The sequence below is a fragment of the Leptopilina boulardi genome, unplaced genomic scaffold (genome assembly GCF_019393585.1).
Source record: "Leptopilina boulardi isolate dan_hultmark-lab unplaced genomic scaffold, ZJU_Lbou_2.1 LbouV2_249, whole genome shotgun sequence".
Lineage (NCBI taxonomy): Eukaryota > Metazoa > Arthropoda > Insecta > Hymenoptera > Figitidae > Leptopilina > Leptopilina boulardi.
The window spans coordinates 1,124,377-1,142,751 of NW_026137806.1; the positions used below are offsets into that span (position 1 = coordinate 1,124,377).

At 26.3% G+C, this 18,375-nt stretch overlaps 2 protein-coding genes across 6 annotated transcripts in view; one reads left to right on the forward strand and one right to left on the reverse strand.

The window, feature by feature from the left end:
* LOC127280749 (kinesin-associated protein 3) overlaps positions 1-18,375 on the reverse strand; it is a 53,628-nt gene that overhangs the window by 22,678 nt on the left and 12,575 nt on the right. For 2 of the 4 annotated variants that reach the window (XM_051303987.1, XM_051303985.1), the window contains exon 2: positions 12,222-12,323. The gene's annotated coding sequence lies outside the window, so the exon portion shown is untranslated. Of the gene's footprint in view, positions 1-12,221; positions 12,324-13,304; positions 13,794-18,375 lie in introns of those variants that run through there. The other 2 variants (XM_051303989.1, XM_051303988.1) reach the window with 2 other exon arrangements.
* LOC127280754 (proton-coupled amino acid transporter-like protein pathetic) overlaps positions 1-18,375 on the forward strand; it is a 30,979-nt gene that overhangs the window by 3,256 nt on the left and 9,348 nt on the right. The window contains exons 2-3 of one of the 2 annotated variants that reach the window (XM_051303999.1): positions 13,800-13,983; positions 15,205-15,290. In XM_051303999.1, coding sequence (XP_051159956.1) covers positions 13,903-13,983; positions 15,205-15,290 — 167 coding nt within the window. In that variant the 5' untranslated portion in view covers positions 13,800-13,902. The remainder of the gene's footprint in view (positions 1-13,799; positions 13,984-15,204; positions 15,291-18,375) is intronic. The other variant, XM_051304000.1, reaches the window with a different exon arrangement.

An 18,375-nucleotide genomic window follows, 5' to 3' on the forward strand; every position in this document is an offset into this window, starting at 1 on the left:
TCTATATTAAGAGGAAGTGATAACGGATGACAACAGTCAGACGCAGACATGACGTCACTTTCCGGTAGATATATATATATATATATATATATATATATATACAATAATAATGATTATGTAAAGTTCGGTAACGTCATTGACACATTATATATATATTAAATTTAATATTTCTTTGGCCGATTTATTTCAATAATAATGAAATTTTGAAGGAAATTATTGATAAACAAAAATTATCGTAAAATTGTGATGACAAGTCCTGTGCGGTCAGGGAATTTTTGAATTTTTATTTTAATATAAAATGGAATAAATATATTTGCTTCAAAGAAAATTTTTTTCTCAGTGCGTGAATATATATATACATATATATATATATATATATATATATATATATATATATATATATATATTTAATGAGAATTTGACAGAATTTTTTTTTAAACTAAATTTTTACTTAACATGAATTATTATTCTTATGTATTGTAGTTTTATTTTATACAGAATTATTAAAAAGTCGAATTTTTATTTCTCTAAAATTGCAAATGTCCGGAACAAAATAATTAACAGAAAAATTTCGGCGCGACAATAAAAATTCACCAATCAAAAAGTTGTTAACAAAATTGTGATTGGTGGATTCACAGAAAATTAATAAAAGGCATTAAAATAAACTGCAACGCTTATTATTTTAATCCAATTTTGCTTATATTTTAATACCAAAATGTATTAAAATAAGTAAAATTGGATTAAAATAATAAGCGTTGCAGCTTATTTTAATGCTTTTTAATTTTCTGTGTTTTAAAAATCGCGCCAAAATCCTTTCTGGCGATTGTTTGTTTGGCGATTTGTATAATTTTGAATAAATAAAAATTCGATATATAATTTCCATTATTCAATATTATGATATATATGATTTTCCGTTTTCTCGAAATAAAAAGGAAAAATATAGATTAAATTAAATTTTTTTTTTTTATCCATATAGTATCGATAAGTCATCGTCATTGACTGGAGGTTATTTTAAGACTCATTCATATATATATATATATATATATAATATACATTTAATGATGTCACTTATAGATAAGAGTCATTATGATTTAGTGGAAATTATTAACACTTAAGAATGTATTGTTTTCCCTTAAAAAAAAAAAAAAAAACCAAATTGTTGTTTCGTATCATTATGAGTTCAGTATATCAAATATTGAGTTAATAGTATAATGAAATTTATAAAAAGACATTAATAATTTCTACACTTTAATTAAACAAAACTCTGAATCATAATGATGTAATTATACATTTTTTTTTACATTCGTAAATTTTTTATTTTTCTTTAAACATTCTATTTAATGTAAATTGATTTTTCTATATAGTTTATTAGCTTGAAATAGTATATATATATATATATTAGTCATTATTTTTCAGTTTATATAATTGAGAATTTATTTCAAGAATGTCCTTTAGGAAGTAAATAACTGTTACTTTGTAGAATGTGTATATATATATATACAAAATTGACATGATTAAATTCTATTTTATAAGGAAATAAGAGATGAAAGTTAAAGTGATATTGCGAAGATGAAAAAAAAAATGTATTGCGTAATGTCAATGATATTGGATTTCTTAATTTAAATCATTTTATATATAGGTATATATATTTGCTTTTTTTTAGCGCCAGAAAAATATAGCTTCTTTGAAATACGTTCAATTTTATTGACAGTTATGTAATTTCTAGTGAAGTCAATAAATCATTTTCAGATGAATTTTACACTTCATGTGGGTGATATTTTATTTTCACACTTTTATACGATAGATAATCTTTCGTCTATTTTTTTTTCAAGTATATTTTTTCAATTCTGAGAAAACTTGTTTTAAGACAATATTTTATTATTATTATTATTATTATTATTATTATTATTATTATTATTATTATTAAACTGACAAATTTATATTATCATTAATCGGTAAAGTAGATTTTAGTAATTCAAAAAGATTCTTCTTCAGTGAAATCTGACTGAAATTTAGTGAAAATTTTATATGTACACAGAAAATTAAAAGGCATTAAAATAAGGTGCAACGCTTATTATTTTAATCCATTTTGGTATTAAAATAAGTAAAATTTGATTAAAATAATAAGCGTTGCAGCTTATTTTAATGCCTTTTAATTTTCTGTGTAATTGTTGATAAAATCACTTAATTTAAGATAAAAAATTTAAAGGACCAATTATTTATTATATAATCCAATTTGTTACAATGATAAATATCAGTTGAATATAAGGGATTGAATTTAACCTTTAAACTGATACGTGCCGAAAAATCACACTAACTGATTTCACCGGTCTGTCAGACCGCTATTCCTTTTTTATGTTATTTTATTGATTTTAAATTTTGTAAAGTCAATTGTTGTATATATTTTTTATTTTTTATGATTAAAAAGTCAATTTCTATATTGTTTCGTTTTAATTTTTTTATTTTTACATAATTTAGAACGCTTTAAGAAAAAGTTATAAGCGATGAAAGTTTTAATAGCGGTCTGTCAGACCGCTAAATCAGTTTAAAGGTTAAGACAAAACCAAAAGTATGAAAGTATATACTAAAAAATAATACTTATACTTTCAGTTTACTTTTGACTAAAACCGTTAACATTAGAACCATTTTTACTGAATTTCAGCCTTGAGTGTATGATTTTAAGTCCTAAAATTGACTTAACCTAGTTTTAAGATTAAAATTACGTTAGTTTTCAGGTTTTTTTGATTTTAAGATGTTAATGATTTCAGTATTTGTTTTTTGTGTGTAATTTTAGTTATAAAAAAAAATCATAAATTCAGTCGATATTTGCAATAATTTTAGGTTTTTAGCTAAAAAAAAAACAAATCTTTCCTATTTTTATTTATTATTATTATTATTTTTTTTTTTTTTTGATTCAAAGAAAATAAATTTATTTTGCATTTAGAAATAGACATACAGTATAATAATAAGTGATTGATTTTCTGGTGGTGTCAACGTTCGCGATGCCGTTTAAACTTCCAAGCTAGAAGTCTCGAGTTCGATAGTTGTGTATTATTGTTATTATTGACTAATCAATAATGAGTCGCGTGACTGTTTCTCTCTTTTCTCTCTCTCTCTCTCTCTCTCTCTTTCTCTCTTTCTCTCTTATTTCTTACGTCACTTTATATATCTCAATACGATAAAAGTCCTTGTGCGTGCACGCAATATCATTGAACCAGATTATATATATATATATATATATATATATATATATATATATATATATATATATATATAAATAAAGTGAAGAAGAAAGAAGAAAAAAAAACCTCTTTTATACAAATGGGAAATGATTTTTTTTTTTCATGTATTTCATTCATAGAATAGATAGAAAACTATTGAGGAGAAAATAAGAGAAAGAAAGGGGTCTCCTTATATAGACGTGTGTTGAACCTCATTTTCAGAGAAAGAAGAAACGAGTATTATATAGAAATGCTTATATTCGTTTGCTTTTGCGCACAAGGCGCTCTTATATTGTTATAGAGGTACGGAAATTTCCATGACGCTTTTTGTACAGGTTTTACATTACGGGGCGTTCTTTCTTAAATGTCTCCTTTAATAGTGAAAAAAAAAAATTATAAAAAATGAATTTTTTAATTTTTTCAATTTCCAAGATTTGTTATACTATAGCAAAAAAAATTTGATGATTAAATATTTTTTTTTTTTGGACGTTTGAGGAAGAATGACCCTATATATATATATATATGGGTCGATCCATTATATATATATATATATATTTTTTTTTTGTACTATTTTACAATCATTAAAAAAAAGAAGTGGTCGCATAATTTCCGGCGATAGTGTATACATTATATTATACTTGTTACACGTTTTGAAGGCTATTGACAATAATTATTCGATAGCCTTGCTTATTTGTGAAGAATCCAACAAAGTTTCTTTTTCTTGGAATATATTATTGATAAGTGAAATTTATCGTTTTTTTTTTTCAATTGTAAATACAATTGATTTTTCATAAACCAACTGTAGAAATCAAATCAAACATAACCTTATACTCACAGAAAATTAAAAGGCATTAAAATAAGCTGCAACGCTTATTATTTTAATCCAATTTTGCTTATTTTAATCCATTTTGGTATTAAAATAATAAGCGTTGCAGCTTATTTTAATGCCTTCTAATTTTCTGTGGCTTTTGTTGTGGATTAAACATGAAGATTATTGAAGAAAATGGAAGTAATTTGAAAAAAAGTATAACGAAGATGCCAAAGAGGTATATGTCTTTGGTTTCAAAATTCCTCTTTGGAAAATTGTTCCTCAAAAGATTTGACCTTCTATATATATATTGAGAAGATTTATATTAACCTTTGTTTGGTCAAATTACATACATATATGTAGCTTAGCTATATACTAAGGTTATTTAAGACTTGATTTCTTCGAGTTCACTTCCGACAATTATGCACTAGTGCAAATCAGACTTAATTTTTCCGAATTAATGTATCCAACAATATATAGCTTATGTATTGTTGCGATTATTATTATTATTATGGTCTTAAATGGCGTCGTGTATAGACAAACTTGGTTTTGAATTGTAATTATGCTGATTTGCTGATGTAATAATGCGTTCAAAATGTCTATTTAAAACGAGTTTGTTTCTAGTTCAAAGTATAAATTATTAGCGTCATTTCATGCGCGCAAACTTGTTATTCCTCATTTTTAGATGTATATATTATGAAGTTGAATAAGATGGCTTACTTGTTCACGTTAATTGTTCTCTGAGTGTTAAATTCTTTGAAACTAATTTATTTGATACCTATAATTTTTTATTGTTTTCAATAAATTATTTAATGACATAATTTTTTTTCAAGTTGGCAATTTTTTTTTACAGTCCGCACGTGCTCACTGTAGACGACCTTGAATGAAAAGAAACGATTCTAAATTTCTGGCGCGTTATTCTATAAGGAATGCTTCTGTGATATATATATATATATTGTTGTGTCATATATACATATAATGTACCGTTAGCACGAGTGTTGAGATCATAGACCTAGAAGATAATGTCTTCATATATAAAGACAGGAAACAATGAAAATATTGCAATAAATCCTTTTTAATCATAATTCCAATAAAAAGGAATCAGATTTTTAATCCAAGTTTGATATTGAAAAAAAGTGTCCAAATGACCCAGTGTGCGAACAACGTTCTTTTTTTTCCAATTATTGCAATATTCGTCTCTGTTCGAGTTGCTTTTTTTTGTATTTGAAACTAGTAGACGCATATGTGAACCAGAAAGAATGTGTAAAAAGTCGGTTGAATCTCCTTTTAAAGAGGTGAAAGTATAAATTGTTGTCATCCATCGAAGTTGGAAGATCCAGGTAGTCCAACATAGGCGCAATCTCTTGATACAGTCGTATCTTCGTCATCTTGTATATATAAGCAAAAGAGGAAGAAATCAGGTCTTGATACACATCAATCCATCAACTTTTGATAAAAAAAAAAAAAACTTCCAGTCTTTTCTCTCTTGATTTGTTGCTCTCGCTTTTGGCAAACTTTCAATTTCGCATTATTCATGAGTTAGAATTTAAAAAATGTGAATTTATTAAAACGAAATATAATTTTCGAAAAAAAGTAACCTTGAATTATTAAGAAATCAACGATTTTTCTTTTTGTTTCCAATTTTACATAATATTTCTGTAAATGTTACTATAATCTTTTCCTTATATTCTTTGGTTATACAATCATCATAGATATATATATATTTTTTTTCGTCAACTTCCTTATAACATTGATATGTATAATTCTTATATATATATTATAAATCACATTTTTTTAAAATTATTATCTCATATTGAATACATTTGTAAATATACAATTAAGATTTATCTTAACGTAAACATTAATAAAGATTATAAATAAATGTAATTAAAATTAACATTATCTTTGACATTATTGTGGATTAAAAATTAATCATCAATTTGAAATCCACCAAGATTTAGTCTGAGAATGAGAAAAGAAATATAAATGATGATGAGGGTAAATTGATCAAGTGCCCTTGATCTTAATGGTCTGTGATCAGTGTCAGACTGATGTGCGTATAATACGGGCAATTTAAAACTATAATTTACACACTGCGTCAAATATAATAGACATGTATGCTTCTTTTGACATTCTTCAGAAAAATTTATATATATATATATGTGTTTAACATTGCGAAATTAATGTGTGTCTTGTATTTCTATTAAAGAAATTACAATCACTTAATTATGTCATTTATATCAATTAAAGATATGAATATATTACATAATGTCAATTAATTTTATTTCTTTGTATATGATTTATATCAAATCTATATTTATTATTTTCATATAAGTCCTAAATATTTATTCCTGTTTAAAATTCCAAAAAGTTATCTTAGTCCTATAATGGTTCTAACAATAACCCTAATAAATTCATGTCGCTAAAAAATTTCTAGAAAGTTTTCAACCCTAAAGATTCTTTAGTTCTAATTTATAAAAGTTTAAGTTACACACTAAAAATGAAATCTTGATTTCAGCCTATTTTTGAGGCTGAATTTAAGGTGTAAACGGAGTCAGACCAATTAAAAAAGGACAGACTTATGCAAAATATATGGGCTTAATTTAAGGTGTAAACGGTTTAAGACTTTGTTTTTACTGTGTACTATAGAAAGATCTCACTGTCTCTACTGCGGGAGAGAGAACATGTGCGCCACCTACGAGCCATTAATCGAACTTCAATACACCTTATTGTCTAAATTTGAATATATTACTTTATTCCCTTCATAGAATCAATGATAATTTTTCCATCATTAGCAGATAATTCTCTTTTAAATGAATCCTTCTATAAAGTTATTTAAAGAAAAAGTTTTTTTCTTTCTCTAATGAACATAATGAATGTTGAATAAACATGAATATACGGAGAGACATAAAATTTGTGCGTTTCACTTTACATTTACAAACTATATACAAATTTCGTGTTTCACGTATATGAAATCTGGAAGCGTATCTTCAATATATATATCTCCCAATAGATCTATATATATATATATACATCTATTGGGAGAATAAAACATGATTATAAATTCAACGACACGAAGAATAAAGGTAGTTGTCGTAATAGGTATTCAAAAATTTTGCATACAGGAATATGCGTGCATGTTTATAGATATTGTCAATCACGTGTTTTTTCTTATGTATATATATATATATATATACACATAATGAAGATAAAAATTGATGTGAAGATTAACACTAGCGCGCACGTGTTCTTCAATAATAATAATTCATTTGCTATATTGAATGAATCGTCTCGAATATATAACCTTGATAGTGTCCCGAACTATATATGTATATATATATATTTGTATCAGTGTGGAGAAAAAATCGTGTTTATTAAAGAAGCCCCGCTATTTTATTGGCGGTCGGCGACCGCTCGAATTTATCCGGCAGTAGCACGCGTCAGTCTCTCCTTCTCAATTCATGCGAATCATCATCATCATTATCATCATTGTCAAAGTCCAGGTCGTTTACGGAATTAAAAAGGTCACCGTGCTCGATTACAATATTGAGTCGATAATTTATTTCTGGGATGGAGGATGAGGCGCCCTCATTGGTTTATATACTCTAGTGTCTATAACACTTGTTATATATATATATATCGCGAGAGAAAAAAAAGAGATATATGTATATATATGAGGATGTGACGTAGTGGCTAGTTTCGTGTTAATTTGCAGTCATTGCGTCAACCGCCTTTTATTAAACACACAATTTGCAAATCTTTTTATATATGTATATATATAAATTGTCCCAGGACTCGAAACGACCTGATTTTCATATTTCATTTGCATCAATTTTTTAAAGTCATTTATATTGACTCGATTAACAAAATCACTATTGGAAAATTTATGATATAATAACATTATAGTGAGAGTCATAAGATGCAATATATTAGATTGAAATTAATATTTTTTTTTTTTTTTTGTAAATTGTTTGGAAGGTTAACCCATAGGTGAAACGATTCTACTGAAACTACTCCACGGAAATTCCACACGAAATTCCGTAAAAAATTATATACGGAATTCCGCAAAATTTTTAAATGAAGTTCTTTTGTAATTTTGCGAATTTTTTTATAAGAATTACACACATAGTCTTTATACAGAATTGCACAAAATTTTTGTTAGAATTTTACTACACTGAAAAAAATTTAGCCGAAATCCTCAACTACCTTTAGTTAACTGACTTGAAAGTAGTAAAAGTAACTACTTTTTTGGTTATTTTAACTATGTGCGTGTAGTCAATTTAACTATTTTTTATGGAGTTAAGAATTAGTAGTTAATTGTACTTAACAAAAGTAGTTAAATCAACTTCAAAAATTAGAACAATTACAAAATCTCCTTGACCCAACTAAATTCTTAGTTCTTTCAACTACTTTTTAATAGTCCATACAACATTTTAAATTCGCAGTTAAGGATTTATTGAAAATTTTGTGCAATTCTGTATGGAATTCTTCCAAAAAAAATTAGCAAAATTACGAAAGGAATACTTTCAAAATTTTGCGAAATTCCGTATAGAACTTTTGCGGAATTCCGTACGGTTTCACCTGGGTTTAGTTTTTTAAAACAGTTCGCAGTCATTGATTTTTTTTTTGTCAGATAGTTTTGGGTTTGTTTTTAGGGTTTCGTGGACCAGGCCCGAAAGCCTATAGTTATAGCTGCGCTTTGTACACTCGTACGGTTGACATAGGAACCGTTTCCATGACAACCGTTACCATAGTAACCGCTTTTTTTTCTCTTAGAAACCGTTGTTAAGGATTTTTTTTTTCCTTCATATTACATAGAAAAAATCTGGTCTCAAAATGAGTAGCGTACGCTACTCAAAAAGTTGGTGGCGCCACTGTCTATGTCGTTTAGCATTGGCTCATTTTGAGTTGCAACAAAATGTGTTTTCTGCGATAATATTAGCCACAAAACATTGCCACTCATATTTTTTTTAAATTGTTGAAAGGGATTAATTTTTTTTTGTATAAAATATTTACAAGCTTGGTTTTTTTTTGAAAAATGATTTTTTTTTTTCTGTAAAATAGTTCTCGATGTCAGGCAGCATTATGATATTGATATATTAATAATGTCAGTATTTGTTAACTGATATGTCGACATTTAATAAGAGACAACTTCCGTTAGTTACATATATGAACGTTATAGCGATACTGCTTGTAAAAAGCATCGACGATTATATGATCAGCCCCAAGTTAGCTTTGATTATATATCAGATTTATTTCCATACAGGGTAAAATCAATTAAGACCAAGAAGTTTTTTAAAAAAAAGTTATTTTTTTTAAATATTATTTTTTTTAAAAAAAAAACTTTCTTTTTTTTGCATCTTTTGTGAACATTTTTTATGAAAAAGTATATAATCAAAACATGTATATATATATAAAACCGCAAATGAGAACTGAATGTTTTTTTTCATTTTCTTTTATATCAACCTTTGGAATATTACAGAATATATATAATAGGGGAAATGAGTTCATTGGACCAGCGTTATCATTAATAAATGTATAAGAAAATGAAATTACTTTTTTTTTAATCATTCACGCATCGAATTTTTCTTTGAAAATTATTATTTATTCGAAAATAATTTCATTTTAATTTTTTTTTATTATTATTATTATTTTTTACTATCACGATCAATAAAATTAATGTTTACTTGTCATATAAAAAATATATAGATAATAATACAAAATATATTCAAGTCACTATTCGTTTGACCCAATTATTTTAAATGTCAATGAAGATCATGAGTTTAAAGTTTGTTTTATGCAATTGAAATAAAGAGGAAGAACAAATAAAAATTTTCTCAGAAAAAAAGTAATCTTTTTTTTTTTTTTTTTCTTAAGAAATAGAGAAAAACAATATGTTTTTTGTATGCACAACAATAGAGTGTTGTTTAGTATCTGTTAATATTAATAGTATATATGTTAAATTACTAATTGTTCTTGAAATAACAAAATTATTTTCAACTGAGGATATTATTGTATATTTAATATACATAGAAAACATCTTGCAAAATTATTTTATTTTTGTGTTTGACATTACTATTTTTTTTTTAATTTTCTTTACTGAATTTTAATTTTATATATTTTTAGATTTTTTTAAACTTTCCAAAAGTATTATTTGTTTAATAATTATTAAAATAATTTTACTATTAGGGCCAGTTACACTAAAAATACCGCATGTATATATATACGACAAAAGAGTGATCTCGATTACATTTCAAGGTCTTGATCGTGGTCCCCTTGTTTTTTTTTTTTTTTTTTAAAAAATCCTTTAATGTTATTCCCCCCTTAGCTTGCCTCATCCATAAAACCCCCTTTCTGTTTTTTCTCTATACATCTTTTCTTGCCCTTGGTATAGTTTACCAGTTATCATATGTTCATATACACACGCGACGCGGGATCGAAACTGGTTATGTCTACACCTATACTAGGTTACTCCAAAAATAATCTCGGAAACTCTTTTTTTTTTTCTTTTCTCTCTATAAATGTTTCTAAAACATTTGTGTTTTGAAAAAAAAGGAAAACTATATTTACAAAAAGTAAATCATTTTTACAAATTGTTTTTTTTAAATGCTTTTAAATTTTTGTTTCGACTTTATTTTATTTTATTTTTTGATTGCGGAAATGGAATAGTTTGGCGCAGAATACAAAATATAATTTTTGAGAAAGACAGTTTTACGAATGGTGTCTGTAGAAGTGAAGAGGGGAAAGAGAGAAAGAGAGAGAGAGAGAGAGAGAGAGAGAGAGAGAGAGAGAGAGAGAGAGAGAGAGAGAGAGAGAGAGAGAGAGTGGTACCGGTCAAATATAATTTTTGGCAAGCGAGAAACGTATAATCATCTCCGGTTCACCATCGAAAGTCTCTTTCTGCATGTTGCTTGAGAGGACGCGCACGTTTCGAAAATAGATGCCAGATCGACCTACTGGAACCACATCAAGAGTTTAAATCGAAACGAGAATAATTATTGCGAGAACAGACGGTTTTCTAAGATTAGACGAACCGTGTGTTGTCAAAATGTCAAAGTTATTTATTATTTCCCCCCCCCCCCCCCGCCCTCCTCACATAGACAAGCTACATTAATTAATAATTGGTCTTCCGCTTTGGGGGCCAAAGCAATTTTCTTTTTTTTTGTTAGAAATATTTCACGTTTCATAGAAGTTTAAAATACAATAGTTTCATAAGAAATTCGAAATTTTTTAATTATATAGGCGTTAAGTTTTTAGATTATATGGAACAAACAGAATTGTTTGATGAACAAAGAAAATTGTTATGGAACAGTTGAAATAACAAAACTAAATTTTTAAATCAGCAATTAAATACAATTTGTTGTATTAATAAAGCTTTGATCCGTCTAATACAATTTGTTAAGTTTCTTTGCCTTCTAAAATAATCGATATAGCAGATTTCCCTAGGTCATATCACATTTGCATTAAAATCTGTGGAACATGCAGGTTCCACAGATGTGAGGTTATGTTCAATAGTAACCAAGTATAACTTATCGATAAACAATGAAATTGTTTCTTCATCCATTCACTACACTTGCAATAAATTTCTCACTTTAACCGGATTCATTATTTAACAGCACTTTGTCATTTTAAAAAAAAAAACTAATAATAAAAGCAAAAGTGTCACATGTGCCAGAAGCAAACGACATTTTGAATTGTAATATCAACAAATCTAATGACAACAATCCAAAAATTTGTTTGCACAACAATCCCATTTTGCTCCGTGTGATACACGGAAAAAAATTGTTCATGAAACTTTCGTAAACTAGTTGTTTACTTTTGGACATGCCCAAAGTTTGGAAATCTTTCATTAACATTTTCCAAGATTTCACGAACTTTTTTTTGTGCGCGTGCGCAGACATTGATTGTTATGAAGATAATGATGAACGTTCGTGAAATTTTGGAAAAAGTTAATGAAAGATTTCCAAACTTTATGGAACCGTTCAAAAGTGAAAAACTAGTTTACGAAAATTTCGCGAACTATTTTTTTCCGTGTATCGAATTCGATTTTCGAAAAATTCAAAAAAGAAATTATAAAGTTATTCGACTAAAGAACTATCTTGTTAGCTATTCCATTATGTCTTTTTTTTGTAAATTTAACTTTAGAAAAAAAAATTAGAAGTTATCTTTTGTTAGCTGTTTTTTTTACTCACGTTTAAACACAATATGTATTCCTCTAAATTGACCATAGACATTGAATCCTAGATGCGACTGTCGTGATTCGTTTCTTTCCGCCAGGGATGGGCTGCTACTTTCTGAAATGTTAAACGTAAGACGTTAATCATAAAATTTAATATACAATTTTTAAATATTTAAAATTATGAAATAAAAAATAATAATATTGAGGAATATCGAAACAAGATGCAAATAGTTTCCGAACCAGGAATAGACCCATCACTGGTGGAAAATATCGGTTTCATTTTATTTTTACTATCATATTCAATTTTATGAATTAAATCTATATAAATTGTTAAACACACGGAAAATAAAACATCAATATTTTTGTAATTCTAAAAAGTACATTAGAAAAATATATTTTTGCCGATGTTTTTAAAAATCATTGTGCTGATAATGCACTTACACAGTCAAAATATTTATATTATGCTGAGAAATAACATTATAATAAAAAAAAAAAAATCATAATTTCTTTAGCAAAGACAAATCAGTGTAATTTGTCTATTTCCTCTAAATATGCGACTATTTTTACAAGATGTTAATTTATTTTAAAAATTCTTAAAATCTCTTACAAACATGAAGAATTTCTGAAAATAGATTTATCGTGCATTTGCAAATGAATTTTCTTATTAACACTTTTTTTTCCAAATAAATGTGAAAATTAAACAAATTATTTAGTAATGTATTTCGATTGTTTAAAAAACATTATTTTTGTTGTAAAATATTAAGTAATATGAAAAGAAAAAAAAATATATTTTCTTTTTGAAAAAACCACGTGAATGTTCATCGCTTATCAGTTACTTGATAGTTAATAGTACATTAAAAAAAAATAATAGTCGCATCTGATAAAATAGTTCGAAACACACAATATAAATTTTGAACCGTTAAAAAAATGTTTTCAAACGGATAATGATATTATTTGTAGCGTATATATATATATAAATGTGGAAAAATATTTTTAGTGTCACTTATCAATATTTTTTGCATTAGCATTTACTTGTTGATGATTTTATTAAAAAAAAAAAAAGAAGCGCAACAACAAAAAATAAACCATCATTTACGTCAGTAAAGTACTTATGCCTAATACATATAGTGGTGTAAGGTCAGGACGTTGTCTCTGCTATATGACGATGCACACTATGGATAAGATTAGGTTCTTCCACCTCATAAAAGAGGTAAACGTCGACGGGAGCTAGATGTGCGAACGCCTCTGTTTGCTCTTCCTCTATTTTCGCATACTCTCATTGCGTATATAAAGAGTCGTCCTCGGGACATTCTCAAAGACGATTATTGGCAGTGATCCGGGATTTTCTGCGTCGTGCGACTGTGCCGATTTAGACAATTTCGATTTTTTATTTCTCCAAAATTTTTCGGTTTTCTTTTTTTTTTACATAGTTTTTTTTTTTTTTACAAATTATTTGGATTGAAAATGGATTTAGTTGAATTTTGATAATAATACTTTCCTGACATGATGTTTTAGTGAATTTTGGTTTAGTTTATTTGAATATTAAATAAAAAGAAGCCATTTGGATAATTATTAATATAATGATGATTAGGATGATGATGATGATGCTGTGAAGAGGAGCCAGTGCAAATGAGAGAGAAAAAAAGGTGTGAATATAAATATTATAAAGTGAAGCAGAGAAGAAAAGTGGAAAAATGGGGAATTCTAATAGAGAAGCCGATGTTGAGATGAACGCCCTGTCTGCTGCTTTTCCCGGTGATCGACCGCATGTCATGGTTATTATTACAGTTCTAATATTTGCGTGTTTTTGATAGCATTTCATTGCTTTTTTTTTCAATATCATGAGATTGCTTTTCTCTAGAATCATATAGAAGCACCAAACTGAATTTCTGCTTTCTAAAATAAAAATTGGTTCTGCTCTGAATAATCCAGACTGGTATCAAATTTTATCGTCACATTTGTTTAAAATTGGTTATCAATAATTTCATTTCATGCAATTGTCATTACCAATAACTTAAATTTGAATCTGCTTCTCTAAATATTTGATGTTTTTTTTCCTCCTTAAGGATTGAGGACAAAAAAAAATTAGTTTGCTTTAAGGATAAAATATCCTTATTGGGAAAAAAATTTTTATAGACAAAAAACGTGTTGTGTCTTGCAAAGAAACGTTACCCACGTTGAGATTGAAAGTATAATAATAGTATAACGAAGGAGGTCTTGGCGCCTAGAGCACGTGTAGTAAGCATCATCTTGAACGCCTCCACATTAGATGCAATAGATTTTGATTTGTGCTTCAATCGCAATTCAGATATAAATGAAAAAGAGAAAGAGGTGGGCGATTTTGCATATATGGCATAACTTGGCACTGACGATATACCCCTATATATACTTATAAAAGTCGAGTTCAATTATTACTCAGATTCTTTGGGTATACGTTACTTTAGGCGCCAAGAATTATGCAATTGAAATTTAACTTCGAGAATTACAATAATTAAATTGGTAGCGGAAAAATTTTTACAATTCCAACACCCATTGTTCGTTCTAAAATCATATTAAATTTTTTTGTCGGCGTTTTGATTTTGACTATATGCTTCAATTTCTGATGCTTCTGCTTTATCCAAAAGCCTAATTAGATTTTGTCATCGGAGTGCTAATTATAATTTTTAAATATTGTTCTGTATTATGAAATTTGCATAATACTAATAAGATTCATTTTTATTTTAAATCTTGTTACATAAATTTTAGCACTATTTTAAAGGCGCAATGAAAAACAGTAAAAAGCGTTAATTGCTAATTCCTTAAGGAATAGATATGGATGAATCTTCCAATTTTGGCTAATTCAAAATTGGAGATTGTTTTAACATAATTCCTAAATCTATAAACTGTTATTACGAGATTATTTTCTTGTAATGCATTTAATTTTCTAGATTCTAGAAATGAATATATATATATTGATTTATTCAAATTAAAAATTTATTAAAATTATTTTGTTACAGAGAACGCCTATGCGCCCGATGATAGCGGAATACGACCCAAAGAAGCACGGGGTGAAAACAGAACTGTCAGACATGGTTCTTGTCAAGTAAGTGTTGACAGTTGAAATAAATGAAACCGATGCGAACGAACGGTCAACAGTAGATCAAAACGATTTACTCTACTTCTACGACCAATCATCACCATTGCTTTCTTGCCAAATCCAAATAGTCAGTGCTCTAGCAATAATGTGAGTGACTCAGGAGGATCATATATATCGTGCATTTTACTTCTTTGTATATCTTATATATGCTCACATTTCATTCCCATTTTTTTTTTTTTTTTTTTGTCTTTACTTGATAAATATAAATCAATTCATGTACGTATATATACAGAACGCATACCACCTGATATTAAAAGCTGAATCCAAGTTCAGCGAGTTTAGTTGACATTGAAAGACATATTCACTATTACCATGGCATTCAATCACAGTCACAAAAATTGATTGAATAAAAATAACAAAAAAAATGAAATGAATGACGTTAATGAATGGTGTATAAATTATTATTATGATTATTAGTATTATTATTATTATTATTATTATTATTATTATTATTACTACTTTGAATGAAATGCGTATGGTACTGAATAAAATTTACATAATGTGAATGAATTTAATAAGAATGAATGGATGTAGCATTAAATTTACATTAAATATTGCATCAAAAATGAATGAGTTACTGAATTACATAAAATTTATAATATGAATGAATATTTCCTAAAATGTGTGAATTGAAATAAAAATCAATTTTATTGCATTTCAATTAGAGAGTTTAATAGAGACAGTTATTGAATCATGCAAAATATTAAAATCAAAATAAAATTACTATATAGATCATTGGAAAATTTTTTTAATAATATTCTGGAAAATCCCATATAGACATTTATCTTATATAATTAAAATGCATTGAAAGTATTTTTCATTAAAACATTCTTCACTTTAATTTATTTTTTTTTTATCACAAATTGTTTTTCTTTTTCTAATATGCAAGGTCATTATTATACCATGCGACATTCTTCAATTTTTCCATATATATGTATTTGCGCAGTTCAATTACATTTTTTTTAGTTTTCGAAATAGTAAAATTAAAATTTTTGTTTCTTTACACTTTTCATTAAATTTTTTTTTAAAGAACAAATTCAATATACGAAAGGATAAAAATAAAATCAAGTAAAGAATGTCGTTTTACGTCAGAGAATATTGACAATATTTTTGTCTTTGAGATGGGATATATGATGGCTAAAGGCCAAGAATTCAGAAAAGTGACTAAAATAAAAAAAAAATTAATATTGTGGGTGTATGAATGTAATATGGAGTGGAAATGAAAAATATACTGTCAAAGAATGCATGCTCTCAACATAATACAATTTTATTAATTTAATGCCATGGTAGGGAAATGTCTTTCATTTTTCTATTGCAAAATAATAAGAAAAAAAAAAAAATTCTCGCACGAAAAGAACCTTTTTAAGAATATATTGGCAATATTTTCTATAAAAAAAAAATTATGTAAATTTTATATATGTTATATATATTTTACAATTATAAATATTATATAATAAATATTAATAACAAAAATTATACATATAAAAAATATAAATCTCATTATAAATATTTATAATTTTCAATTAAAAAAAAAAAAAAAAAAAAAAAAAAAGAAAATTAGAAAAAAGGAATTAGTTTTTACTTAAAGTTCATCTTGTTTTTTTTAGTCGTTTTTAATTAACGTAAAATTTTTATTTTCTTGGCAAAAAAACTGGGTTTTTTTTTTTAAATGCGAGTCTCGAGATATAATATATACGCATGCAGTGATTGTATCATAATCATGTCCATTGCGTGTTATTGCTTATACACGCGTGTAGTATAATTTATTTGTTGCCAAACGTTTCCGCTATATTGAAAATATATAGACGCATTTATATATATATATATACAGAAGCTTGAAAAATTTATCATTATTTATTCCTTAGAATGCATTGAAAAAAAAAAATAATTTTTTTTTTTCTTTTTCCCCCGCTTTTGCAGAATAACTTTTGGTTATATCGAGAATTTTTATTGTGATTCATGCCTTTGTATTTAAATGCTTATCGTCACGCAAAATATTTATTTATCTTATTTAGAAGTATATATATGCATTTTTTTTATATGCATAAAAAGGCAGAAGTATGTTTGTTTTATTTAATTAGTTGTCAAGTTCGGTTTATATTCTCTATATAGGCATTTTCCGAAAAAAAAAAAAAATGGAAGTTAATATTTTTTGTATTGAAGAATGGGATCGAAAAAAGAAGCATACAGAACGGTATTTATGATATATGTCGTTAGTTAGTGTAAAGTATTTTTTATGTGAATATTGTTTGAAAATTTTATTTAAGATCGTTAAATGTGGTAAAGTCATTTTGTGTATACAATATTTTATTATTTTTGGTTTTTAAATTTTATTTTTATTACCATGGTAATTTTGAGGTCAAGTGCTACAAAAAAATTTAATTTTCTTTTTCAATTGTATAGGGTTTATTATTTAGAGTTTTTTTTTTATAAAAGTTTTTTATATATATTTTTTAATTTTAACTTTAAATGATATATTTATTGTAAATTAAATATTGTATAAATAAAAATAAATTGACTTTACTTTGCGGTTTATATTATTCTTTGTTTATTATATCATTGAGTTTCCTAAAAAAAATATTTCAGTCGTGTGTATAGAACTTTATAAATTTATTACAAATAAGCAAAAAAAAAAAAAAAAACACGTTTTAATGCCAAGAAAATTATTTTATTAAGAAAGTATTATTTATTAAAATTAAATTAAAATTAAATTATCATAAATATTAAAGATGAACTTGAAAGGAAACTAAAAATATAAGGACTACTGAGGTGGTATGCGCGAAAAAGAAATTAAATTGAAAAATGATCCTACTTTAAATTTTGATTTCAAAAAAAAAAAAAAAAAACGCCCCGATTATATAATTTATAAAATATTGACTATAAAAATTATTTTAGTATAAAGATTTCATTATTATTTAAACTTAAAACGATGTTGTTTTTTATTGTATAATATGTGCATTTATATGATTCCAGAAGTGCGTATAGAGTCCGGGCGCACAGATATAACATTCGGGCTCTATATGAAAGTACT